Below are 27,756 nucleotides of genomic sequence, written 5' to 3'. Positions count from 1 at the left end.
GATGGCGTCCACCTTGAACTGATTACTATGGCTTATTGCGCTCTCGACGCACGCCAACCACCGGCCTAGTAACCAACCACCGGCCGAGTAACCAACCACCGGCCTAGTAACCAACCACCGGCCTAGTAACCAACCACCGGCCTAGTAACCAACCACCGGCCTAGTAACCGAGTTACCCCACTTTGATACACCGTGCTTCAATGAAAGCCTTCCTGAGCAATAATGAGGAGCAATATCAAGACATTGTATTGATCTTGGTCCAGCCAATAAATACCAACACACCTGGATATTTATCCTTTTACATTGACATATTTATCAGTGTTCAGGACCATTATATGAGAACAGTTCGAGCCAAACAGACCAAGAGTCTTGGATCTATTGTCCCAGTATATCATTTTCCTCGACGAGTTCTCCCTCGCGGATCAGCAGGACCTCCATCGAATTATCAAGCGGAGTTTTCCCAAGAATTAACTTTTCCAGTCGCTGTTCCAAAGGCCAGGGCTGCCGAGAGTGCACGTCACACAGCCGTACCTTCTGCGGAAGAGAAACGACAACGTTTATAGAAATAATATAGAATTATTAATAATAGAATAATTATGCTCCTGCCTCACACCTAGCTCGTCTTCACGCTGTTGAAACCAAAGCTTTCAGAATCATTGGAATCTCCCGCGATGAAGCTAACTCCGAGGGCCTTTCACTCACTCACCGCAGGCAGGTTGGTGGTCATCCCGTCTTCTACCGACTCCTCTCCGGCCTTGCTCCCCCAGCTCTCTCTGTGCTCTGTCCCCCAAATATTCCTACAGGTCGCACAAGATCTGCCAGCAACCCTCTTCTGGTTAAATTGCCAAAATCAAGACTCTCTATTCACCTTCACTCTTTCATTCGTCTTTACTCCCACCTCTGGAACAAACTCCCCCACTCCCTTCAATCCCACTCCTCCCTCCAGGTCTTGAAAACAGCTGTTCACCACCATCCCCCATCCAAAACCTTGATCTTTTCTACCCCCGTTAATTCACCCCAGATCCACTTTTTTAAAATACCGACTTCTTTCCTGGAAGTCCTAGCAGTAACCATTTGTTTTTTTTTTACCTCTCCCACCCCCACCCCCCTTCCCATGCCTCCTCTCCCCAAGCTCTCTCCCTCCCACAGATCTCCTGATGTCCCTGCTCCCCATCTTGTCTCCTGCTCCCTTTATTATATGTTTTATGTGTCAGTTTGTTTTTTTGTGATTAATGTTGCTCTTACACGAGCCTCGATCTTGTATACAAAAAAAACAAAAAAAACAGTACTGCATGAAAGACCACATTGATTAACCACCTTTAGGTGCTTTAGGTAAAAGACCACATTGATTAAGATATGCTAATTTATCCATGCATCTACACCTACAAAATATCTACCTGCTGATTGAATCAAGAAATAACACGGACTTGCCTGTGCACCCAGCAGATGGTTGTCACTACGGACTTTTGCCACAGTGGTTACGGAGTCCAAAACCTTCCCAATTGTCCAGTACTTGGAGACAAACACCGGCAGCTGGTCACTCCGCCCATCCAGGGACACGTGTACATTCAGGTACAACCTCTCTTCCTGGATCCCACGCACAGGCACAACCGCTCTTCCTGGATCCCGCGCACAGGCACAACCTCTCTTCCTGGATCCCACACACACATACAACTGCTCTTCTTGGATTGCACACACAGCTACAACTGCATGTCCCAGACCCCATGCACAGGTGCAACGATTCATGTTTGTCAATTTGAAGAACATTTTTTTAGGTGCATCCAATATCAGTGACGTCAAGTAGCTTATAAAAAGCGAAGGAAATGGTTGATTAATAAGCCTGGGTGTATAATGGTGGACATGTACACCTGTGGTATTGGGGGACACACACACCTGTGGTGGTGGTGAACACATACACCTGTGATAGTGGACACGGTACCTGTGGAATTGACTCGTTTCCCGCAGCTTGCTGCTTTAACCGCATCAGTGCCACCTTAGCAGCCACCTGGGGATTCCGTGCACCACGCCGGCCACATTTGGTATCGTTAACCTGGATGATGCTCGAGTTCTTCACTTGATCTTTCGGGAAATAAGTAAATTAATAAATTAAAATTTGTGTATTGATCTATTGATATCACGTCGGTAATATCGTATTTACAAACCGTTATTATTATTATTATTATTATTATTGAACCATTACTGTACTGATATTGAGTCCAACTGACCAGGAACAACCGCTCTTCCTCTCGGAGCACTCCTGCTCGGCGCCTGGTGCAAATGAACACAGTCGTGGTCCGAGTGGTGACGATGGCTGTCAAGATGAAAGAACAATAATTCATTGGGTGAGGGCAAAGCAGTAAGGGGTTAATGATTAGGACATGTACAAGTTAAAGTAAAGTAAAGTTGTAAACACAACGCTTACCGGACGCAGAACTGTTGTTGGCAGTCCGTGCAGGTGATACAAATGGCTACCTTCTGGCAGCACGACTTCACAGAACAGCTGTAAAGCTCTTTATGTGGTTCAGCAGAGGAGACGTGGACATTTTTCTCTGGCTGCGCAAGGGAAGAGTTGGGGGTGAGAGGGCAGCCTCGGATAGCTTTCAGATCTAGTAACACACACACACACAATCATCAAATAAATAGAGAGAATTGGCCCGTTTGAAATTTCCATCCGAACCCGTGGCTCATGATGCGAGGAACGTTGGTTTCAAATCCCATGTACTCGGTGTATTTGTCCATTCTACAAATGTCCTTGCAATTCATGCAAGAGTATACTCATGGCCCCTCTTCAACGGTCCCAATTGGTCCCATTTTCTTGCGGGATCAGCAAGCGAAAGTTTATGGGCCCAGTCTTTCACGAACTGGCTCGCCAGGCCCGACGGTCGACCGAAGGCAGTTTGAGCAAGAATCTGTAATTCGTTCATGATGGTGACAACTCGTCCACCCTTCATCAAAGAACACCTTGGCATATTCAACGTGCGCCGAGCAATGCTGCCAGATGGGATGCCCGGCCGAACGTCCCTCCGAGCGACGGTACACCTTGTAATTAAATTCCTGGTGCAGGTACATCGACGTCCGCTCATGCCATCTGATGCACGAGTCCTCCATGAGCTTCATATCGAGGTTAGAGGAGCCTGACACAAAGTCAAGGTCACACAAAGAAAATGGCAGTGCGAGATACGTGTCGTGAAAGCAACGATTTCATTCAATATAACACGGCGCGATAACATCAGCACACAAGGTTATTAGATGGTATTGGAATGACGGAGGGTGCCGATAGACGGGGGAAGTAACGCAGAGGGGTGTTATAGGATGTTGTTGACAACTGAGCGCGTGGCTCACATCACAACAGATTGAGAACGAGAGGAATTCAAAAATCCGAGGAAAATATGAAGGCTTCAATCAGGAAAAGCGTTCCAAAGAGCCGCAATGAATTGGAAGTAGGGATAAAAGTAATTTGGTCCATTCTTCTTGTGCCTGTGGCTCAGATGGATAATCTATGTCGAAGGAGCGAGATTGTGCTGCCTTCAGGGAAAGGTGAACAAGAGGGTACATCGAGGGTGAAGGTGGAGGGAGATGGGGGGTGTAAAATCAAACACGCGATATAAAGTACTCGCAATTACATACCCTAGGCCCGAAATCGGCCGCTTGATTCGGGTATCCGAATAATATCGCTCGTCTCGTTCACCACTTTCATCCGCCTTGTCCTGATCGATCATTGTCAATTTGTTTGTGGAAGCCAGCAAACCATTGTGCTCAATGTCACGGAAATGGCTGTTTAACAGTCGTACCGTGCGGACATCCTCGAAGGGCTTGGACATGACAAGGCAACGGGTCCACCAATTACCCAAACGAGCAACGGTACCTGCCCTACGGGCGGGGCTTCAATTGGGAGGCCCAAATGAAAAGGTAAAATATCAGAAATTGAAGGCCTTTTGTATTTTAAACGATTTATATAAACATCCGTTAAATCGTATCACACACAAATCATCAAAATCTAAACAGTATTTGTAGAATTTCAATAAAAGCCACATCACTGTTCATATCGGTAAATATTATTCCATCGTGTTTGGAAAAACTGGAAAATTGGAAAAACAATATAGCCTATTTTACTCCAGGGGGTCCCCGGATTACCCACCCAAAATTTCGTTGCGATCGGTTGAGCCGTTTTTGCGGTACCTGGGAACAGACGGACAGACATTTGGTGAATTTTCGTAAGATGAACCCGAGTGAAGTGGTCACCGAGGTGAACCTTAGGAATTCCCCTTCGATACCAAAATGGTCTACTGTAATAATAATAATAACAATGCATTTATTTTATATAGCGCTTTTCAGGAAGCCCAAAGACGCTTTGACAGAGTGCAAAACATAATGCATAGCAAAACATAAAAACAATTGCAAAAAAGAAGAATCAATAGGGAAATATTCAAAGCAAAAGGAGGGAGAAGGAGAGGAGATAGTCAGGGGTTAGATGCTGTGGGTTAAATGTTGAATGCAGTGTTGAACAGGTGGGTCTTGAGTGATGTTTTGAATGTGGTGAGTGAGGAGGAGTCTCTGATGGTGTGAGGTAGCGAGTTCCAGAGGGTGGGAGCAGCGATGGAGAAGGCCCTGTCCCCCCAGGATCTAAATTTGGTCCGGATTGGGGGGGGGGGGGGTCAGGAGGTTGGTACCAGCAGAGCGGAGGTTGCGGGTGGGAGTGTGTCTGGAGAGGAGGTCAGCCAGGTAGGATGGGGCCAGGTTATGGAGGGCTTTGTAGGTCAAGAGGAGGATTTTGTACTGGATTCTCTGGGAGATGGGGAGCCAGTGAAGCTTGTAAAGGACGGGGGTGATGTGGTCACGGGTCCGGGAATGGGTGAGTAGACGGGCAGCGGAGTTCTGAATGTATTGGAGTTTATTGGTGATTGTTGAGGGTGAACCATAAAGGAGGCTATTGCAGTAGTCCAGACGGGAAGTGATGAAGGCGTGGATGAGGGTTTCTGCAGCCACGGAGGAGAGGGATGGACGGAGACGGGCGATGTTTTTCAGGTGAAAGAAGGCTGTCTTTGTGATCTGTTTAGTGTATTTGTCGAAGGAGAGGGTTTGGTCAAAGATGATGCCAAGATTCCGGATGTGAGGGGAGGTGGATACTGGGAAACCGTCGATGTTGAGGGCAAAGTTATGGGTGGACTTGGTGAGCGTTTTTGGGCCAATGATGATTATTTCAGATTTATCACAGTTAAGTTTGAGGAAGTTGATTTGAAGCCAGGATTTTATTTCAGTGATGCAGTTTGTCAGGATAGAGTGAGTGGCGGTGGAGATGGACTTGGTGGAGATGAAAAGCTGGATGTCATCGGCGAAGCAGTGGAATTGGAGACCATGACGGCGGATTAAGTGACCGAGGGGGGACAGGTAAAGGATGAAGAGGAGGGGGCCAAGAACTGAACCTTGGGGGACACCTTGGGGGAGGGGAGCAGTGGGGGATTTGCAGTTATTGATGGAGATGAACTGACGTCTGTCAGAGAGGTATGATTTAATCCAAGAGAGGGCAGTGCCGGTAATGTTAAAGGTGGTTTCAAGTCGGGTGAGGAGGATGGTGTGATCGATGGTGTCAAAGGCGGCGCTGAGGTCGAGGAGGATGAGAATGTTGAGGTTGCCAGCGTCAGAGGAGAGGAGAAGGTCGTTGGTGATTTTGAGGAGAGCAGTTTCAGTACTGTGGTAGGAGCGGAAATCCGGATTGGAATGTTTCATACAGGTTATTGGCAGAGAGGTGATGTTTGAGTTGAGTGTACTGCACTGTACATTGTTGCGATATTTTGTCCCGTAAAATCTAATGCGGAACAAAACAACCCGTGTAAATCTGTGGCCTGTGGAGCACCCTGTCCACCTTCAGAGTATTCCGTATTCGAGATTTCTCCACATAATGGAGGGAAAGTGTGTTGTACGTTTCATCTGCTCCTCCGAGGGAATTTGACCTGGGAAGCGTAAACTTTCAGGGGTTGATGAGGGCACGCTGAAGTTTTGCCGGTGCACGTTTTGTTTGATTCCATAAAGTTTTGAAAAATACATAATTAATTAAATTAATCACCCATGTTGCCATTTTCTTTCTTTGTGGAGGGGGAGTGGTAAAATTGTAATTATCCTAGATATATAACCACGATGTATTGTATATGCACATTAAGCGGTACGCATGTTTTCCCTTCATTTTTATTTTTGGGAGCCATCGAGGTAGTGGTATGTAGCGTATACAACGCCCAAATAAAGGGACATGTCAGAAGAACGTGTTGCAGGCTTGGAGGAAGATCACTCATATGGTGGGATATATGTGCCCACACAGAAAATTCCTTTTTTGGGGGTGGGGGAGGGGGAAGGGTAAAGAGGGGTTTTTTCAAAAAAAGTTTTCAAAAAGTCCAATAAGGAGGGCAAATTCGAGAAAATGTCATAAAATAAAAGTTGCAGGAAATGGATGATTTAGTGGGGACGGAGCTTTTCAGATCTTGAAAATATTGTCGTGTGATTCCCCTTGGTTAATACCGGAGAATCACGGATAGCAATCGAGCTTACTTGAGGCGTTTGGGTCAATGGCGGATTTCACTCTATGCGCGGGAGGAAGAAGGAAAGAAGAAGAAGCGGCGATATTTACCTGACGGTCCGCGCGCAGTCTTCAACCTGCAAAAAGTAACTCAAACGAAAATGGAATGATGTACAAAAATAAACGATTTATTATTCGGAACCCGAGAACAATGGACGCAACGATAAATAAACCTAGGGTGGGATCCCACTCACAGACTTCAACAACAGGACAGATGGAAGGATAAATGAAAGAAAAACGTTGTGTTCTGTGGTGCGGGCTTATCTTTGTGGTTCGTCAATAATCGTCAGGGATCGAGCGCGTTCGTCCGATGCAGCGCTGGTGTTGGCGGGAACTGCCTGGTCGTTGGCGAGGAGCGGCCCTCAGAGTGCCCACGCGATCGCTCGTCAGCGCTCCATCCGCAGCCTCGCTCGTCGTTTGTATGTGAACGCAGGGGAAGAGAATCGTCAGCGCTCCGTCTCTCCACCAAAGTCCAAAGGCAAGAACAGGTCCAAGCGCAAGAGAAGGCAAGACGGGAGGAGAGGCAGAGGCGAAGGGGCGAAGAGAGAAGAAGGAAGAGCCAAGAGAGAAAATGTCCGTCTCCGCTCCCTTTTATCAGACGTCGTCTGACGTCACTCGCGCTTCCCCTCCAATCCGCGCATAGCTTCTTGTGGTTCTTTCGCGCCCTCCTCACTGATTGGCCGAGCGTCTTGCGCCTTTGGTGTTAGTGTCATCGGTGGTGGCCAATCAGTGACGCATGTCCTTCATCTTCCTTCCTCTCCAATCTGTACTCTGGTTGTTACTCGCCCCTCCCCTGGCCAATCACGAGTTCTCCTGGGCGTGGCTCTCGGCCTGCCTGTACAATGTTTGTCTTCATGCCGGCGTTGTGCGCGGCCGCTTCCTGTTTGTTCTTGCGGTCAGTCATTGTGAGGGGGGGGGGGGGGGGGGGAATTTATTAATGTGTGTGTGCTAATGGGCCTAGCTAATGTCTATGGGTGCGTTGCTATACGGGACACAGGTATGATCACAGAGGGAACGACGCACAATGGAATCTTATCCTTATGCCCTAATCCTAGCTACCAAGCCCCGCCCCCTCGTGGCGGGGACACAGATACGCTGCTTACTCCGACAAACCGGGCTAGACAGGTCCCTGACTTACTTATATTGAGATGGTCTTCTTCTTCATGACATCGGAGCATCTACCTATGCAGATCTACCTGGATCTATATATGCCCCTACCCAAAATTCATAACACAATTGAATACTTTGGCCGGAATTCCTGAGGGAAAAATGAAGAGAAAGTTTATCAGTATTCCCAATGCAGCATCATTCCCAGTGCTGCATGCCTGGAAACCCCCTGTCGGATTTCAGTGCAAGTTTATTTTAGTTTAACGAATACAAACTTTAAGTACGACGCTTTTGAACGTTACTCCATCTCAAAATATGATTCACAGTGCGATACAAAATACACAAGAAAGAGACTCGTTTCACGTTCACAAAACCTCCGCAAACGCTGCGATCGCTCCCAAGAATGTGTTCGAAACCCCAAATGATTATGAAAGCGTGACTCTGTTCGATGAGCAAAGTCAACGCGTCTGTTTAGTTAACGATCCAGCGTAGCTGTGCTTTGCCCACTGCCCCACATGACTAGGCACAGTGCAGAGTAGGCATACATTCATTACCATCTACACTGCGGCCTAAACCGCCGGGGATACGTGGCTCGAATACTACAAGCATGCCAAGGAGACATCTCAGTATCGAACCCTCACCCTCGCAGCACTATCGATTATAATCAAATAATTGTTTTATTTTGTAATAGTTTAATTATTGCGCATTTTGTCCGTCTCGCACTACTATTACCGTTATATTGTTACCCTGCGCTCGCGAGGCAACAAGCGGGGGTAAGCATTCAGTTGCGTACGTAAGTGTGCCGTGTGCCGTACGTGTCTGCATTTAAAGAATTCATTTTCTCCGCAACCGTTGGTCCGATTGACATGAAATTTTCACCATAGGAGGACCTCCTCATGTAGAATATTTTTATGATTATCCTGACGTCATAGGTCACGTGGTACAGGCGCCATCTTGGAAAAACTTCGCACGTCTATATCTCTGAAACCACTCCATGGAAAAAATTGAGACCTGGCTCATTGTCAACTACTCCCCATGGGGAATAAGATATGTTAATGATGATGTCATCGGTGCCGTCGTTATGACGTCATAATTCGACAAGTACAACACTTATCAGATTATTTTTAAAAATTCAGCAACTGTTGGTCTGATGGACACAAAATTTTCACCATCCCTGAGTTTTCAACATCGCGTCCTCCTTTCAAATATTTTAATGATAATCATGACGTCATAGGTCATGTGGTGCAGGCGCCATCTTGGAGAAACCGAAAAATGTTTCACCTATATATCTCCAAAACCGCTGCATGGAAAAAATTGAAACATGGCTCATTGTAAAGAACTCCATATGGGGAATAGGTGTTGTTAACGATGGCGTCATTGGTGCCATAATTATGACGTCATAATTCGACATGGACAACGCTTAGTCTGATCAGTTTGAAATGTATAGAGCGTGATCTATGCAACAATTATATTAGAGAATATAAATTTATGATGTCATCGCTCACGTGGTCTGGCAGCCATATTGGATCAAAGAAAAAAAAAACAGAAGGGTTGGCTCGCAACAAGTTGATTGCACAGGGTAAGTATTCTATGAATACCATCTAGTTTTATTTTGTAATAGTTTAATTATTGCATATTTTGTCCGTCTCGTACTACTATTACCGTTATCTTGTATTCATAAAGCATTGAGATCATGTAGCATGCTCTATGCAGGTCGCTGGTTGCACTGAAGCAGTTTATTGGCTCGGGTCACAATACTGGATGGGTCGCCACTCTGACGCAGGAAGTCAGGGCAGGAATTGGTCATTTGTTCATGGCGCCGGTGATAATTCACGACAGACACCATGGGATGTTTAACGCTCACTAAATAATGCCATCAGACAGGTCACTCCGTGCAACGTCCATCCGAGGGACGGCACACACATTGATGAGTCGTCATGTCTGTGAAATACCGGGATGACAGTTTATACTCGAGGCAGGATTCAAACCCAGGCTAGACAGCTTAGAGGCGAGTGTGCGTAACAATGCATTCCAACATTATTTTAAAATCATTAGTCTTTACAACATTATTTCCAAAAAAAAGTAATGAATGATTACTTTTCAAAAACCTTCACTTTGTATCATCTTCGTGCTTTCACTAACACAACTCCTCTACAACAAACTTTTTTTTCTTACAGGATCTGAGGCTCGTAGTGGAGCTGCTACACAACCATCTCACACACATGGGCAGACAGACAAATACACGAGACAAACACAGCCAATGAGCTTGGTGGAAGTGCCGTTACTTCCTGGGGCACTTTGTGTACAATGGTGCCGTCATTCTCACCGCACATCTCTCACCGATCATGTACCAACTTTTTGCTATGACTCGGCCTGGGTTTGACCCGCAGACCTGTCAAACTCGGAGCGGACGCTCGAGCCATCACACCAGTCAACGAAGTCTTATCAACTTTATGATAAAACCTCCGATTCCCATAATCCAGAAGGTTCTGACCCATCACTTAGTATAAACCAAGGATACACAGTCTATCAAGAGTAAGCACACCAAATATGGGGCAACTGGGCATACAAGGAATGGTACACAATGTGTGGTCAGATTTGCAATAAACAGGTACAGGTGGTGCAATGCTCAGGGGGTTGAGGCGGGAACATGTTTGCCCTTATCATGCAAAGCAAATGATGACGAGCCATCAGATTGACCTCTTACGAACCTCTGTGCAGCCATGATCATCCTTTTTCCGATGTGCAACACTAAAGGAAAGATGACACAAGTCGTGGTTATCACACTTACAATCAGGAACTTGAGTTTGTGACATTAATGGATTGTCAAGGATTTACTGATAGAATCTCGATGGAGTTTATCCAGCAGCTGAGCCCAGAAAGCCAAAGGTATTAACAGAGGGGAGTCAAACGTATGATGACCTCTAAATATATTGTTACGGATCTCAGAGACGGCACTCCCCTTAGCAAGGGGGGTTAATCCCCTTGGCCTGTTAAGCTGGCCGTCTCTGGTCCTGGTACTTATAACGCTCTTTTGCGGGGTGAAATTGGTCAGGGTTATTGGTCAAGGTGTTCTCCCGAATACCTTTACCAATCCCTCCGCAAAACAGGGAGACAAGTACCGCTCGAACCACGGACAAGATGGTATTTGCCGAGCGGTTTAGCAATCCGCAGCCCGAGCCATTAACAAAGGACTAAACCCGACTATTGCGGTTGGCCGAATCGTGCCACAGGTCCTCAATCGAAAGAAGGGACTAAAGCGAACGGGGGAAAGAAGAAACCAAAGTAAGGAATACCAGACATTTATTAATTATTTACAAAACCAAAGAACCAAAGAAGAAACGAAAGTAATATACAGAAAAAGAAGAAGAAGACACAGGGCAGCCTTAGGCAGTCTTATATTATTCCCCAGGACAACAAACAGGACAGACAAACAGACTTACACGAAAGGGGAATAGCAGGCAGGAATGACTGGAAGAAGGGATGAGAAGGCCCAGGCAGACGGTAGGCGTCGAGGTCCAGCTCCAGGAGTCGACTCGCGTCGTGGCGGGAAAACCCTGGCAGGCAGCGAGCGCGTATCGTTCACCGCGAGCGGACGTTGCATATAGCGATGGGACTGGGACGCTCCATCTTCTCACGCGTCTCTCTCTCGCAACTCTTGAACCCTCTCACACCACTGGTACCTTCTCACCCGACTGATCACGCCTCTCTCCTGAAGCAGTCCCTCTCAGCCGCTTTTATTGTTCGTGTTTGAATCAAGCCGCCGGCTCTGATAACACGCCTACCGGTTGGCTCACCACGGTGCTGTTTGGACGGTAAGGGCTCGCTGACTCCACCTCTGATGACAAGTTCACGTGCCACACCTTGTTCCTGTGTCCCGCCCCCTTTTTCCTCGGCTTGACCACATGGCTAATGGCGGCTTGGGGCAATCAAACGAACCAAGACAAGGGGCAGCGAACGCTCCTCGGCCGTTACTTTGCGGAGACGTGGGTGAGGCGATTGGGGAAATTGAAAGGGGCCTATCTTATTTGATTAATGCAACGCAGATTCAACTACTGGGAACAGATCCTTAACTGAAACACATAATAATGAAATAACTACGGAGAGGTCCTATGGTTCGCTACGTGTTGTACATGGACTAACTAGGGTGCGATCTTTAACAAACCAATTGATGGGGATATTTACAGGGGAACATTTATAAGGTTTACTAGTGTTTAAGGTTTACCATTTTATTTCCCATTTTATAAGGTTTACCATTTACTAAAATTTACTTGTGAAGGTTCTAAAAACCGTAACACAGCACCCGTTTTTCCTCTAGGGTCGTCTCGACCTGAACTAACTTTACTTAATGTGACACTCAGGTGTAGCAGCCCTCTACTATTAACCTTACCCCTGAGTGCGACAGTTTTAAAACAACTACGTATGTCCCGCCTGCTACGTTGCATCCTACCTAACAGACTCACGCCCACAGAATAACCGAATTGCGGAATGGTCTTCAAACTATACATGAAGCTGGTGGGGAGCATTATTTACAAAACAACTATTTGGTATTTACAATGTGAACCCAAGACCTGTCATTTTGGGAGACAAAAAAATGTTTCTGAAAAAGAGGAAGAGCATGCACTGCACTGCACCGATACACCATACTCAAGTGCCCGGGGATGCACAATTGATATTGCAGTGCACCCCCGAGCACAAGAGCATCACAAAGCACCAAAGCACCATCAGCACCAATAAGCACCATAAAAACACCAAAGCACCATCCAGTGCTCATTTCACACATTTCAAATTTAAAAAACACAAACTGTTGACCGGTTCTTGTTGTTTCTGCTCCTCCTACTCTGCTGGCCAATGTTTCTTCCTGATGTTGTTCCTTCTTGTTCTTTGCTTGCTGCCTATTTGAAAATAATAAAAAGGCACACAACGCGTCCATTTTTATTTAGGGCCCACAGGGGCCAACTATGGGTGGTCCACCTGTAGGGCAAAAGGGGCCACCTCACCGTGGTCCGCCAGCCAACTCTTCTCTGGCCATCATGGCCGGTCCCAGCAGAGGGGCCAGGCCCCAACACGTGGGGTCCATCAGTGTGTGTGCATGGCCACAGAAGCGTGTGGTCCATATGGTGGTGCTAGGCCGCAAGTCATGCGGTCCATATGCTGGTGTATCGATCCAGGCAGGCTGTGCATCGGCAGCTCGGGCACACAAGTGCGGCTACCTGCGCACTCCCCCCCCAGACCCAAAAGAAACAAGCCGTGAGTGGGGAAGGAAAGGACACAGCAAGCATCGGAGCAAGGTCACAAAGGTCCACATCAATACAAGGTAATGCAGAGGTGAGGTGTGCATGGGAGCGAGCGGAGAAAGCTCGTCCCTATCGTACGTCACCCCCCCCTGTCACCTACTCTACCCTTGCTCCGTATTTACAAAACTCTACACATTTACAAATTTGTCTCTATTGTCCTGTCTTCCCCATATCTCCCCTCTATACCAGATTCGTCAACAATCCCAATTTCTCAAATTTGCCATCAACCAATTTCTCATCAATTCCTCATAAGGAGGAAGAGATGGAACAACAAGCACAATGTCACCCCTACGTCATGATGCGTCTCACCATTCCAAAACATTTGCAAAAATCACATGGTGTGGAGTCTTGTCACCTTGGTGAGTGGATGTAGATGGTGCGAAGAGATCCTTTATCCTAACTACCTTCTAAATGACTTTAACACTTTTACTCTACCCGGGGTCTTTCCCTGCAAAACCATTGGCCACTTTACTCTCTGCGGTTCTAAGAACCGAACTCCCATTGACCAAACTGTGGTGCTCATCAATTTGGGGTCTCACTCCCCCGATTCAACTCCCTGTGCCTTCGCACAATTTCCGGGCTGGGTCGTGTGGCTCACCAGCAGGTCTACTCACCTGCACACCTCCGCCACTGTAGTTGCCTCCGAGCTTACCTGCTCCTTACCCTAACCTATCTACCTGGGGAAGGCCTCTGGCGCTCTCCCCTCTCTGGCACTGGGCTACCCGGGTCCGTCCTCCGGATCCTCGGGCCCCACTGAACAACTCTACTGGCTCCCAGAGCCCACCTGCGGCCTCACCTGGCCGACATCCTAACAGTGGCGGAGTGCCCATTTAACCATACACACACTAACAGGCCACACGCCCAGCCATTTCCACTTCACTAATGCACCCATCCAAACACCATTCTACCACACGCACCACAGATGCCAATATCCAACCACAATTTACCTACTCCCTCTACCTACTTTTAAACTACCCTCCCCGGGTACTCGTGAAAGGGGTCCATCTTCCCCATCCACTCCTTTCGCACCAACCACTCCACTCCACTCCACATATTCCACACTACTCACTCCACACCATCCATTCCATACTCCATTCCATCTATTCCATTCTCCATTTATTCCATGCTCCATTCACTCCAGACCATCTATTCCATACTAGTTATCCTCCATACACCTGTGCTTCACCCGCACACCTGTGCCCACACACCTGGTGTCACCTGTACACCTGGTGGCACATGCACCCGTCTTTCCTCCCAGGCTCATTCATTCAATACAACTCACAATCACACCTTTCACCATACTCTGCTCAATGCACAATCATGCCAATCATCATGCTCACCACAAAGAACTTCCTGCACACACACTGCATCGTCTAAGTTGACTACCCCCTTCTGAAACTCGCGCTTCCCAGTCGCCCCTTATACTATTGCGCTCCCTCGTCGTTATAACCCACTAAGCTATTCTACGTCCCCACTACAGGTACATGTCACTACTTAAATCTACAGTTACCTATTGTCATCTTTCTCTAAATTCCTATCATTAACCTAACCCTCCCAGGCTAGTTTACACAGCCAAAACCCCATAGCTATTGCTCATGTGCCCGGGTGGATGTGAGGGATGGTGGATTTACCATCCCTCTACATCGGACATCTCCCATTATCAATTTTGCCCATCAAATTTTTGCCAATCAAATTTGTCAATCATTACTGCCAATCATTTTTACCCATCAAATTTGCCAATCCTATTCACTATTCCCAATTTCGAATCACTAGTAATTCCAAGCCAATTCCCTATCGATTTCAAACAATTACACGATCACTATCGCCATCACAGTCCATTAAACTACGAGCCTCGGTGCTTCGTTGCATTATCAAAGCTCGGCTTCGCAAAGCCGCGCAATGCATACGGGTGGTTTGGTCTACTGCGGTTGGGTCCGTCCGGCCTTCGGTTCAGGGGAGGAGGTTTGGTTGGGCCAAGGTTTAAAGCACCATCCCGGCGCGGGACCTTTCGCCCCCATGCGCGGTGGGCCAACCCTGCCCAGGTGGGACGCCGCCACCACAAGGGGGCGCCATTCCGATCCCTCCTACCTTCCCTCGAACCGGGCTGGTCGCCTTGCCCGGCAAAGCGCGGACTCGATCGTGCAGGGCGGGGTCCGGCCCGAATCGTGCACGACGCTCCGAACAGGAGGGACGCGACACCGATCCCCGCCGGCTCCCGCAGCCCACACCGCCCAGCACGGACCGGGAGCTCGCGTCGGCTAAACGTCGGTCTAACCGCTATCCCGTTTAACGTCGATGCTCCCCGTACATGCTCACACCACTCGTTCCGTTCGTTGCTCATACATCCCATACTCCCCGTCAATTCCACCACCGCACTCTCTGTTACACACCACTCGCTGTCCGCACACTCCATAACACACCTTGGCGCACACTCATCGTTCGCACACTTCTCGCGTGCACTCTCCCCCGTTACGTACTCCGTAACTACCACAGGCGTGCACTATTCCGTTACATCCCCTGTAACACTCCCCATCACGCGCTCCACCACCAACTAAGGTGTGCCTCCTCGCACACGCTCAACCATTCCAAGTGTGCATTCTCGCACCCGCTCCTCATCCATCTCACTCTCCGTATCACTCTCATCACACATACACTCTGACGTGCATTCTCGCTCGCACTCGGTTTTACTCCCACACTTTGTAACACACTCACTCTTCGACGCACACTTTTTCCTCACACGTGTGCCATTGCCATCCACACAGCGCAACACGGACCTTTTACGAGCGCCCGGGTTACGCCTTGATCCCAAGCACGCGAAAATTATTTTTGCACCAAACACAGACCGACTCACCTGTGCGCTTCTTCCTCCTCGCTCCAACACCTGCAAACTTTCCATTTGGTTAATAAGCACAGCATCACGATGCGAATCCAGACTTTGTGCAATTTCCATTCCTTCACTCCGCGAGTGCTCTTCTACGTCTGCGGTCTCTCCAATTCCAATTTCCACCACTATTGGTTCGATTGATTCGATTTGAATTTTTTTTTTCTTTCCCTCGACGACCGCTGTTCCGAATAAAATTTCCTTTTCTACCTCGGCGGTCGCCGGCTTCCCCATACCCCGGGTCGCGATTTCTACCCCGGTCCAGTTACCTGCGCCTTGCTCCAACTCGCTGCTCCCGCGCTCCTCGACTCGCGTTACCTCATCGCGTACCCCCGCAACCTTTTCGCCCGATCTGCGGTCAATGTCTTCCTGTACTCTTTTCGCCGTGGCGTTCATTTGCTCCTGAAATCCATCCGGGTTGTACCTTGCTTCGTGCCTCACTTTTTCCATGTCTATCCCCTGGGTAGCCATCATTGCATCGAATCCCTTACGGTCACCCATCAGAGAGGCACCGAAATGCACCATCAAAAGGCCCCAGTCCATTGGCACTGCGGGCCCGGCTATCGCCGTCACGCACGGGAGGCCGCCATTTCGTGTGCCTGCAGCCCCCGCTACCGCACCTTCATTGCTCTCCTCCTCCCTGGGGTCCTGGATTGCCTCTAACCCCTCATTCTCCCCTACCGGCACCCGATCACCTTGACCATCCATGGCACGACTATAATTTGGATATTAAATAATAAATTTCGGCCGCTCGTAATGCCGACCAAATTTTTTCGATGGAATAAAATTTGGTTCGGGCTTCAAATCCCACTCCCCGACACCAATTGTTACGGCCAATAGCACAATTGGTGTCCAAAATTTGGTGTAAATAAATTTAGTCCCAGGTTCCAGATCCCACTCCTGACACCAATTGTTACAGATCTCAGAGACGGCACTCCCCTTAGCAAGGGGGGGTTAATCCCCTTGGCCTGTTAAGCCGGCCGTCTCTGGTCCTGGTACTTATAACGCTCTTTTGCGGGGTGAAATTGGTCAGGGTTATTGGTCAAGGTGTTCTCCAGAATACCTTTACCAATCCCTCCGCAAAACAGGGAGACAAGTACCGCTCGAACCACGGACAAGATGGTATTTGCCGAGCAGTTTAGCAATCCGCAGCCCGAGCCATTAACAAAGGACTAAACCCGACTATTGCGGTTGGCCGAATCGTGCCACAGGTACTCAATCGAAAGAAGGGACTAAAGCGATCGGGGGAAAGAAGAAACCAAAGTAAGGAATACCAGACATTTATTAATTATTTACAAAACCAAAGAACCAAAGAAGAAACGAAAGTAATATACAGAAGAAGAAGAAGAAGAAGAAGAAGAAGACACAGGGCAGCCTAAAATTATTCCCCAGGACAACAAACAGGACAGACAAACAGACTTACACTAAAGGGGAATAGCAGGCAGGAATGACTGGAAGAAGGGATGAGAAGGCCCAGGCAGACGGTAGGCGTCGAGGTCCAGCTCCAGGAGTCGACTCGCGTCGTGGCGGGAAAACCCTGGCAGGCAGCGAGCGCGTATCGTTCACCGCAAGCGGACGTTGCATATAGCGATGGGACTGGGACGCTCCGTCTTCTCACGCGTCTCTCTCTCGCAACTCTTGAACCCTCTCACACCACTGGTACCTTCTCACCCGACTGATCACGTCTCTCTCCTGAAGCAGTCCCTCTCAGCCGCTTTTATTGTTCGTGTTCGAATCAAGCCGCCGGCTCTGATAACACGCCTACCGGTTGGCTCACCGCGGTGCTGGTTGGCCGGTAAGGGCTTGCTGACTCCACCTCTGCCGACGCGTCGACGTGCCACACCTTATTCTGGGGGCTCCGCCCCCTTCTTTCTCGGCTTGACCGCATGGCTAATGGCGGCTTGGGGCAATCAAACGAACCAAGTCAAGGGGCAGCGAACGCTGCTCGACCGTTACTTTGCGGAGACGTGGGTGAGGCGATTGGGGAAATTGAAAGGGGCCTATCTTATTTGATTAATGCAACGCAGATTCAACTACTGGGAACAGATCCTTAACTGAAACACATAATAATGAAATAACTACGGAGAGGTCCTATGGTTCGCTACGTGTTGTACATGGACTAACTAGGGTGCGATCTTTAACAAACCAATTGATGGGGATATGTACAGGGGAACATTTATAAGGGAAACATTTACTAAAGTTTACTAGTGAAGGTTCTAAAAACTGTAACAATATCATCAATGATTAATAAAAGTATGCAGAGTAGGATGATCAGATCTGCAGTAACAAGGCATATCATCATTACCTCTGCCACCGAAATTGCACGGAGGTTATCTTTTCCCCTCTGTCTGTTTGTCTGTGAACATTATATCTCAAAAGGTTATGGACGGATTCGGACGAAACTTGGTAGCCAGGTTGGGTGTGTGACAAGAACTAATTCATTTAGATTTTGATTCAGGTCAGGGTGCAGATCCGGCCTATAAGTGGGATACAAAACGTAAGCTGTTTAGCCTGGTGGAGGTGTGCGCTCTACCGAGTGCCGTTCTAGTTACCTTCGCCTTGAGGTGACGGTATTGCATTTGAGTCCGTTTGTTTGTTACCTGGCAATTTTTTTTTTTTTTTTGCAAGTATGTTGATGACTCCGGTTGGTGTGTGTGTTTTTTTGTGTGTTTGTTTGTGTGTGTGTGTTTGTGTGTTGGTTTGTGTGTTTTTCTGTTCGCTCACTTTTACTTGCCTACAGGTCACAGTTTTTAACCAATCTTCACGAAACCTCACCAATTGGTAGAGTTTGTGGTCCGACAAAATCCTATATATTGCTTAGGTCAAAAGGTCAACATAGGCCAACGGTCAACCACTTTTTTTCAAATTTCTAAAATCCTCAATTTTCAGCCTTGAAATTTGAATAGGATTTACATATCAGCTAACTGAATTCAACCACCAACTATTTTTGAGATTAACATAGGTCATAAGGTCAACATAGCCCAAAGGTCAAACAATTTTTTTCGAATTTCTAAAATCCTCAATTTTCATCCGATTGACTTGAAATTTGAATGGGATTTTCATAGCATCTAACTGAATTCAACCACCAACTATTTTTGAGACCAGCATAGGCCAAAGGGTCAACATAGGCCAAAGGTCAACAACAATTTCAAATTTCTAAAATCCTCAATTTTCATTTGATTCACTTGAAATTTGAAAAGTATTTTCATATCAGCTTAGTGAAACCAATCACCAACTAGTTTTGAGGTCAACTTAGGTCATAAGGTCAACATAGGCCAAAGGTAAACAGCAATTTCAAATTTCTAAAATCCTCAATTTTCAACCGATTCACTTGAAATTTGAATGGGATTTTCAAATCAGCTAACTGAATTCAACCACCAAGTATTTTTCAGATCACTATAGACCAAAAGGTCAACATGGGCAAAAGGTCAACAAAAATTTCAAATTTCAAAAATCCTCAATTTTCATTCCATTCACTTGAAATTTGAAAATGATTTTCATATCAGCTTAGTGAAACCAACCACCAACTATTTTGAGGTCAAGATAAGCCAAAAGGTCAACATAGGCCAAAGGTCAACCAATTTTTTCGAATTTCTGAAATCCTCACTTTTCATCCGATTGACTTGGAATTTGAAAAGGATTTTCATATCAGGTTAGTGAAACCAACCACCAGCTATTTTTGAGGTCAACATAGGCCAAAAGGTCAACATAGGCCAAATTTCTAAAATTGTCAATTTTCATCCGATTAACTTAAACTTTGAAGACGATTTGCATATCAGGTCACTGAATTCAATCACGAATTATTTTTGAGGTCAAAAGGATGCTCTACCGAGTGCCATTCTATTTCGTTTTGTTTTGCCAAGTGTCACCCTATGAGTGATTTTTCATCTGTCTGTTTGTCCGCACAGAATAAATATGATTTTCTCTGCAACCTTTGGTCCGATTAACAGGAAATTTTCACCAAAGGTGCAACTCCACCGGTTGATTTTTAAAATGATAATGATGACGTCATCGGTCACGTGGTTCGGCCGCCATCTTGGAAAAACCGAAAAACTTTGCACCTCTATATCTCCGAAAGCGCAGAATAGAAAAAATTGAGACATGGCTCATTGTAAAGAACTATCCATGGGGAATAAAATATGTTAATGATGATGTCATAGGTGCCTCCATTATGACGTCATGATTCAACAAGTACAAAACTTCATCTGATCAAGATGAAATTTCTTGAGCGTCATGTAGGCATAAATTGGTGGCGAAAAAAAAGTGCCTCCATTATGACGTCATGATTCGACAAGTACAAAACTTCATCTGATCAAGATGAAATTTCTTGAGCGTCATGTAGGCATAAATTGGTGGCGAAAAAAAAAATGATGACATCATCGGTCACGTGGTTTGCCCGCCATCTTGGAAAAACCGAAAAGATTGCACCTCCATATCTCCGAAAGCGCTGCATAGAAAAAATTGAGACATGGCTCATTGTAAAGAACTCTCCATGTGGAATAACATCTGTTAATGATGATGTCATAGGTGCCTCCATTATGACGTCATAATTCGACAAGTACAAAACTTCATCCGATCAAGCTGATATTTCTTGAGCATAATCTAGGGATAAATTGGTGGAGAAAAAAAATGACGACGTAATCGGTCACGTGGTTCGGCCACCATATTTGTTTTAACACAAAAGCCTTAAAAACCACTGAAAACACATCCTGGCGAGGGTTTGCAATCTCTCATTGCTCTTTCTTGTTATATATGCAAACCATTACCTGCAGATAATTGAGCACATTTTAAATCGTTTAGCAAGCACATCACCATCCAGAAACTCCTCCACAATAATTTGGATAATGTCATATGAAACTAAGGAATACATCTCCGCGCAGCGTCCCTCCTCCCATGACCACTCATTAAAGATGCAGTTCTATGACCCGACCGCTTGAGTTGTTCGTGGAATATATAAACACCTGTCTGGAGGTAGGGATTCATTTTCTGCATAGACCGGCTTCAAGTTTGGTACGGATGATGATAAACAATATGCTGTGTACTTGCCATTGCATTATGATGGTAGCCGTTGCCTTATGACGGTTGAAATGCTTGCTTCATAGTTTTATACCTTTTTGTAGATGTGTCCAATTCAAGTGGATTAAACTTCGGGATTGGAGCAGGTGTTCATTTTCTGACTGACTGATAATAAAACATCATCGATGACTTTTTAACAATAATTCATTCTTGACATCCCTTCTTTCTTAGATACACATGATAATTCTTAAAGTATACGGGAAGCGGTACAGACTTAGTGGAGCAAAGCAACTATCAGAACAAGAGGTATTCACATTGACTTCCTCGGTAGCAATTTTACGCTTCCATTGCAACCAATTAATTGCGGCTCCAGAATGCCTCGAAGCCAATTCTCGAGTGAGAGATACAGAAGTGAGCAGGTGTGTACCTGTGCAGGTGTGTTGGAAGAGTTGAGCAGATGTGTTACAAAGTGAACAGTTGTGTTACTCTCACCAGAATACATGTCCACAGTGGTCACATATGAAAGGCAGAAAATCTGAAACAGATGAACGATAATGAGGCATTGATAAAATCATTCGATGTTTTAAATACACCAAAAAGAGGGCTTCTTTTAATTGGATGAGCCACACTTCTGCTTCTGAAATCAAATTTTAAAAATGATTTATGAACAAACTTGAAACTGTCGTCCTGGTGTTCGCAGGCGGGGCGATTCATCAATGTGTGTGCCATCCCTCAGATGGACGTTAAACTTGTGTCCCGTCTACTGACATGAGTTGGTGGACGTTAAATCCTTTGTGAAGTCGTTTGTGAAGTCCTTTGTGAAAAGTAAGCGAGCTATCACCAGCATCCTGAACATATGACAAATTCCTGCCATAACCTTAATCAAACATCAGGCCTGGCTAGCTGGTTAGTGAAAGACTTGGACCGAGCTTCCCCCGGTCAACGACACAAGAACGTGGGAATAATTGTGGCCGTTCAAGAAGTTTATTTATTTAAAAACGAGAATGGCACTCTTCAACATCGTGACATCGACCAATATGCCTCCGCCCACATTATTATTTTTACTTGTACCAAGTTTGATTTCAATCCCTTCAGCTGTTTTCAAGTATTACATTTTTACCTGACATGACCTCTGACCTTTGATGCTGAAATCTAATCAGTTCATCTTTTCATCATAATGTATACTTGTACCAAGTTTGGTCAAATTCCCATCATTGGTTAAGAAGTTAGTGCAGGAACAGACTTTTTCCGAAACTGGACCTCTGACCTATGACCTCTTGACACCATAATATAATAGTTCATCTTTACGTTGTTATACAAACTTGTACCAAGTTTGACTTAGTTCCCTTTTAGTGGGGCGGCTTAGCCCAAAAGTCGGGCGTGAGGGGCGCGTCCACTAATGGAACGCCTCTCGCTTCCCAGATCGAGGGCCACGTGGTCAGGAGAACCTCGTCCCTTCCGGTCACACTTTGCCTATCGGCCGGCCTCGAAGACCGAAATTGTGACGGTGTCACCTGAAAAATTTGAAATTACGAAATTTGAAAAAATTTGAAAAAAAAAATTACGGAATTTCAAGTGGCCCAATATCTGAAAATGTTCGCAACATATTAATGTACATTTGTGCCAAATTTGGTGCTTGTATCACAAAATGCACAATTCTTTTGAATATTTGGGCTAAGCCGCCCCACTATATCGGCCGGCCTCGAAGACCGAAATTGTGACGGTGTCACCCGAAAAATTTGAAATTACGAAATTTGAAAAAATTTGAAAAAAAAAATTACGGAATTTCAAGTGGCCCAATATCTGAAAATGTTCGCAACATATTAATGTACATTTGTGCCAAATTTGGTGCTTGTATCACAAAATGCACAACAGGTTTGCTATGCTGCTACACTATTTAGCCATTCTTACGACGGTAAGGAACACCTATTTCAGACTCTGACCTTTGACCTCTTGACCCCAAAATCAAATCCAAGGGCCTTTCACTCACTCACCGCAGGCAGGTTGGTGGTCTTTCCGTCTTCTACCGACTCCTCTCTGGCCTTGCCCCCCCAGCCCTCTCTGGGCTCTGTCCCCCAAATATTCCTACAGGTCGCACAAGATCTGCCTGCAACCCTCTTATGGTTAAACTGCCAAAATCAAGACTTATAAGTTATTTATATCAATCAATTTATCAATTTATCAATCTATTTATCAATTTATCAATTTATCAATATCAATCAATTTATCAATTTTATCAATCAATTTATCAATCAATTTATATCAATTTATATCAAAATCAATCAAGACTTATAAATTATACTTATAAGTTATTTGATATAAGTTTTAGCTCTTTCACGAGCCTCGATTCAGTATACCAAAAAAAAAAAAAAAAAAAAAAATCAAGACTTTCTGCTCACCTTCACTCCTTCATTCCTCTTTTCTCCCGCCTCTGGAACAAACTCCCTCACTCTCTTCAATCCCACTCCACCCTCCAGGTCTTTAAAACAGCTGTTCACCACCATCTCTTATCCTCCCCCATCCAAAACCTTGATCTTTTCTACCCCCGCTAATTTCGGTCCCCTTGTGTTTTATACCTCTCCCCCCCCCACCCCCCTCCCCTTCCCACGCCTCCTGCCCCCAAGCCCTCTCCCTCCCACACTTCTCCCTGCTCTCAAATGTTGTGGTTGTGTGCTTCCCCTTCTCTCCCCATCTTGTCTTCTGCTCCCTCTTTTTGTATATTTTGTTTGTCTGGTTGATTTGTTTGTGAAATAAATGTTAGCTCTTTCACGAGCCTCGATTCAGTATACAAAAAAAAAAAAAAAATAAAAAAAAAATAAAATACCTTTCCTGGATCTGCAGTTGCATCTCCAGTTTCTGGAGCTCCACATTTTATTTTTCTTCAGGCAACCAATCCAAGGCTACATATTCGCAACATATTAATGTACATTTGTGCCAAATTTGGTGCTTGTATCACAAAATGCACAATTCTTTTGAATATTTGGGCTAAGCCGCCCCACTATATCGGCCGGCCTCGAAGACCGAAATTGTGACGGTGTCACCCGAACATGTGTTCTGGTCCAAGGAGAACCCACATTTTATGAGGAAGTGGAACATCATCCTCCATGTGTCATGACATGGGCTGGGAATCCTGGGATTGATCGTAAACAACTATTTGGACCATATTTCTTTGATAATCCAGTTAATCAGCCCACTTATCTGGATATGTTGCAAAATTGGTTTGTGCCACAACTGGAAAACCTTGGTGTTAAGTACCATGCGTGGTTCCAGCAGGATGGGGCACCAGCACATTACACCATCACTATTGGGGAATACCTTAATGAGGTGTTTGGGGAATGTTGGATTGGTCCTGGGTCACCAGGGCTGCCTGCTCCACTTGACTGGCCACCTGGAAGCCTGTACCAGTCAACATGTGATAATTCCCTTTGGGGCTTCATAAAAGAGATTGTTGCACAGCAGCGCAACAAAACCACCGATGATCTTAAACATCAAGTGAGACTTCCTTTTGGTGGCATCACCCCACAAATGGTCGATAAATGTTCCACAGGACATGGCGAAAAATTACTCTCTGTGATGACAATGATGGAGCACAAACGGATCCGTTGGACACTTCAGGCTTGTATCATATGCTGTAAAATGTGTAATCCTTTCTATAATTCCGGACCGGTGTGCGTTTGTTTGTATGTGCGTTTGTCACGCTACTCCTCCTACAGTTCTGAGCTGATTGCATCCAGACTTGCTACATAGGATCAGCATGACCTCAATTAGTGCATAGGGGTGTTTTTATTAATCTTTGCCGATGGTTTTGGGGTGGAGAGGAGGGATGCAAATTCTCTATGTAAATGTGTATCATGATTCATGTAGCCTCCAGGTGGGAGAACGTACTACAGGTCCCACCGTTTACAGTACATTTTTGGGGTCGGACATCCGGGAACTTTGTCGCCCCATAATGCAATTTCCGCTTAGCAACGAACTCGAAGGGGAAAGACGCGTCTTGCGTGCATGTACTGTATACCTGAGTTGCACTTGTTACCTTCACAGGTTACATGTATATTTCCTTCTTTCGATATTTCTGTAATTGCAGCCATGGTCAAAAGTTGCTGTATCTTCAATTACACGAACAATAAAGAAAAACAGTTAGAACTTTCGTTTTATTTGATACCAAGTCAAAGATATTGAACCTGAGAGAAGAATTCTCTGGGTAAAATCTGTGAATCGCAGCACGAAAGATACTAGAGGAAACCTATGGGAGCCCAAGTCGGATTATACCTAAGTTTGTTCAGCACATTTCATATCAGGTTAGTGATGTCATCGTTTATTTTATTTTACGGGTTAGTGATGTCATAGTTTATTTTAGTTTACGGGTTAGTGATGTCATAGTTTATTTTAGTTTACGGGTTAGTGATGTCATAGTTTATTTTAGTTTACGGGTTAGTGATGTCATAGTTTATTTTAGTTTCTGGTAGTCATGTAAAATAGAAGCAAAAGAAAATCTAAAAAGTTAAACTGTCAATATGCCTGCTAATTTCAACATTGGGATTGGAATGTTGTGATTGTTCCACCAACATGACGAGACTTTTAACATGTGATCTGGGCTTATGGCTAAATTTAACATGTGATCTGGGCTTATGGCTAAATTTAACATGTGACATGGGCATATGGCTACATTTAATATGTGATCTGGGCGTATTAGTGTTGCGACCCATGGGTCCCCCAAGCGAGACCAACAACAGAATCTCCTTGCTCCAGCCGGTGACGTCACCGGCGGGCAAACCACGGCGCCGGGGTGGCCGGTCACGTGACCACCAAAGCGTGCCGCGCGTGCAGTTATAATCCTTTGCACCTGTCGGTCACGTGACCACCAAAGCGTGCCTCGCCTGAGGCGTGGCTTTCGGTTTCGGTTGTGCTTTCTGGTTGTGATATATATGCAGCCCGATAAACGGGCTTTTCAGAGTTCCCGAGTTGGTTTTTACAATAAACATCTTCTCAGACGAGTTTGTGTCTTGCCCGTCACTTCGTCCGTCTCAAGCAAGAGCCCTGCTCTTCTCCGTCTCAAGCAAGAGCCCTGCTCTTCACTGGTGACCCCGACTGCCCCCGAACGGATTCGGGGGCTGCGAACGGACACGGCAAGCACGCCCTAGCCAGGGAAGCCACCTAGGCTGGTGACGCCGGCTTCTCCCGCACGGCTTCGGGCGCAGTTTCGACCGTGGTTTCGACATGCCGGAGTTTCGGTAACGACGACGGCCATGACTATGAGGTTCGCGCACCGCGCTCGGCTCCTCCTCTACGACCGGAGGGGCGAACCTATTCTGAGACCCTCCGAAGGCACGGCTGCTTCGTCACCTTCGCGCGCACTGACGTTGGCGGAACGGCTGTTTCGTCGCCTTCGCGCGCGCTGACGTTCGCGGCACGGCCGCTTCGTCACCCTCGCGCACCTACAACTACAACCGCAACTACTTCTCCGACCCTGCATCCTCGGGAGGTCCGCGAGGAACCTCGGCAGCCTCCCCCGAGGCCTTGACCAGCCCCTCGATTGGCTCACCCGCTTTTTGCGTGCACCGCTCGAGCCTTCTCGGCACTGCACCCGCGAACTGCAACCTCGGGAGGCCCACGGGGAACCTCGGCAGCCTCCCCCGAGGACTTGCCCGGTCCCTCGGCTGCCCCCCGTCCACTGCACCCCCCGTCCGACCACCCGCCACCACACCGGACCCCCCCCCCCGCGACTGGCCAGGGGTCGGTTCGGTCGGGTCATCCGGGCCCCCCTCAGGTTGACCTTCCTGGATCAAGTCCATTCTGGGGGGGCGTGTGTAGCGACCCATGGGTCCCCCAAGCGAGACCAACAACAGAATCTCCTTGCTCCAGCCGATGACGTAACCGGCGGGAAAACCACGGCGCCGGGGTGGCCGGTCACGTGACCACCAAAGCGTGTCGTGCGTGCGGTTATAATCCTTTGCACCTGTCGGTCACGTGACCACCAAAGCGCGCCTCGTCTGAGAGGCGGGGCTTTCGGTTGTGCTTTCTGGTTGTGATATATATGCAGCCCGATAAACGGGCTTTTTAGAGTTCCCGAGTTGGTTTTTACAATAAACATCTTCTCGGACGAGTTTGTGTCTTGCCCGTCACTTCGTCCGTCTCAAGCAAGAGCCCTGCTCTTCATTAGTACATTTAACATGTGATCTGGGCGTATGGCTACATTTAACATGTGATATGGGCTTATGGCTAAAGTTAACATGTGATCTGGGCTTAGGACTACATCTAACACGTGTTCTCGGCTTATGGTTGAGGTTGAGGCTTATGGTTGAGGCAGATGTCAGTTGCCTATACACCTCCCAAATAAGGGTACACGTCAGAAGAATGTGCTGCATGTTTGGAATGGAACAATATCGTAAGGGAGATCAAGAGAAGATGAAAGGAAAAAAAAAAATGCGAGGAAGTAATAACTTGTGAAGATAAAACAATGACGTCACGCTTTTTCCACCTCAAAAACGTCACTCTTAGTTAAACTCGAACACATTAACGGCTCCGCATTCAAACCCACCAAGTTGTTTACAGCTTGGGAAGCTGCACTGCCGTCCTACGTCCATTTCGGCCATTCTCCGCTGCCACGACCTCCTCTATTCTGTCTAACACATCGTTCGTATTAATGTTGTTTGAGAGCTTGAAACACCACAGCAATCCCACGTATCAAGTTCAGCATGGCCATATTAAGCACCGAAACGCGACGCCCAAACCGGAAAAGTTATTAAAACCGAGTAACCAGCTGTTGTTGTTGTTGTTGTTAATATTATTTTTACAATACACCACAAAATGAGCTCACGAGCCTTGCGGTTGTATCACAATGTCAATAACTGTCAAGTTTCTCTTTTCCTTAATCTATTACATATCGT

At 46.5% G+C, this 27,756-nt stretch overlaps 1 protein-coding gene across 3 annotated transcripts; it reads right to left on the bottom strand.

Moving 5' to 3' along the window:
- Positions 1 to 225: 225 nt before the first annotated feature.
- Positions 226 to 27,623, bottom strand: ZFAND1 (zinc finger AN1-type containing 1). 3 transcript variants are annotated; one of them, XM_078784969.1, is made up of 8 exons: positions 27,408 to 27,623; positions 21,362 to 21,404; positions 10,387 to 10,426; positions 2,423 to 2,553; positions 2,226 to 2,311; positions 1,940 to 2,079; positions 1,432 to 1,587; positions 226 to 534 (listed from the first exon to the last, which is right to left on the bottom strand). In XM_078784969.1, exons 1-8 carry the CDS (start codon positions 27,460 to 27,462, stop codon positions 376 to 378), a joined length of 810 nt encoding a protein of 269 aa, XP_078641095.1. In that variant the 5' UTR covers positions 27,463 to 27,623; the 3' UTR covers positions 226 to 375. The 3 variants fall into 3 exon arrangements, with proteins under 3 accessions (XP_078641095.1, XP_078641096.1, XP_078641097.1); XM_078784970.1 differs by lacking the exon at positions 10,387 to 10,426 and having other exon boundaries at positions 21,297 to 21,404; XM_078784971.1 differs by lacking the exon at positions 10,387 to 10,426 and having other exon boundaries at positions 2,423 to 2,606; positions 27,408 to 27,596.
- Positions 27,624 to 27,756: the final 133 nt, after the last annotated feature.

This window comes from Myxine glutinosa, chromosome 9, assembly GCF_964187855.1.
Source record: "Myxine glutinosa chromosome 9, kmMyxGlut1.1, whole genome shotgun sequence".
NCBI classification, from domain to species: domain Eukaryota; kingdom Metazoa; phylum Chordata; class Myxini; order Myxiniformes; family Myxinidae; genus Myxine; species Myxine glutinosa.
This window is presented reverse-complemented; position numbering and strand designations above follow the sequence as displayed.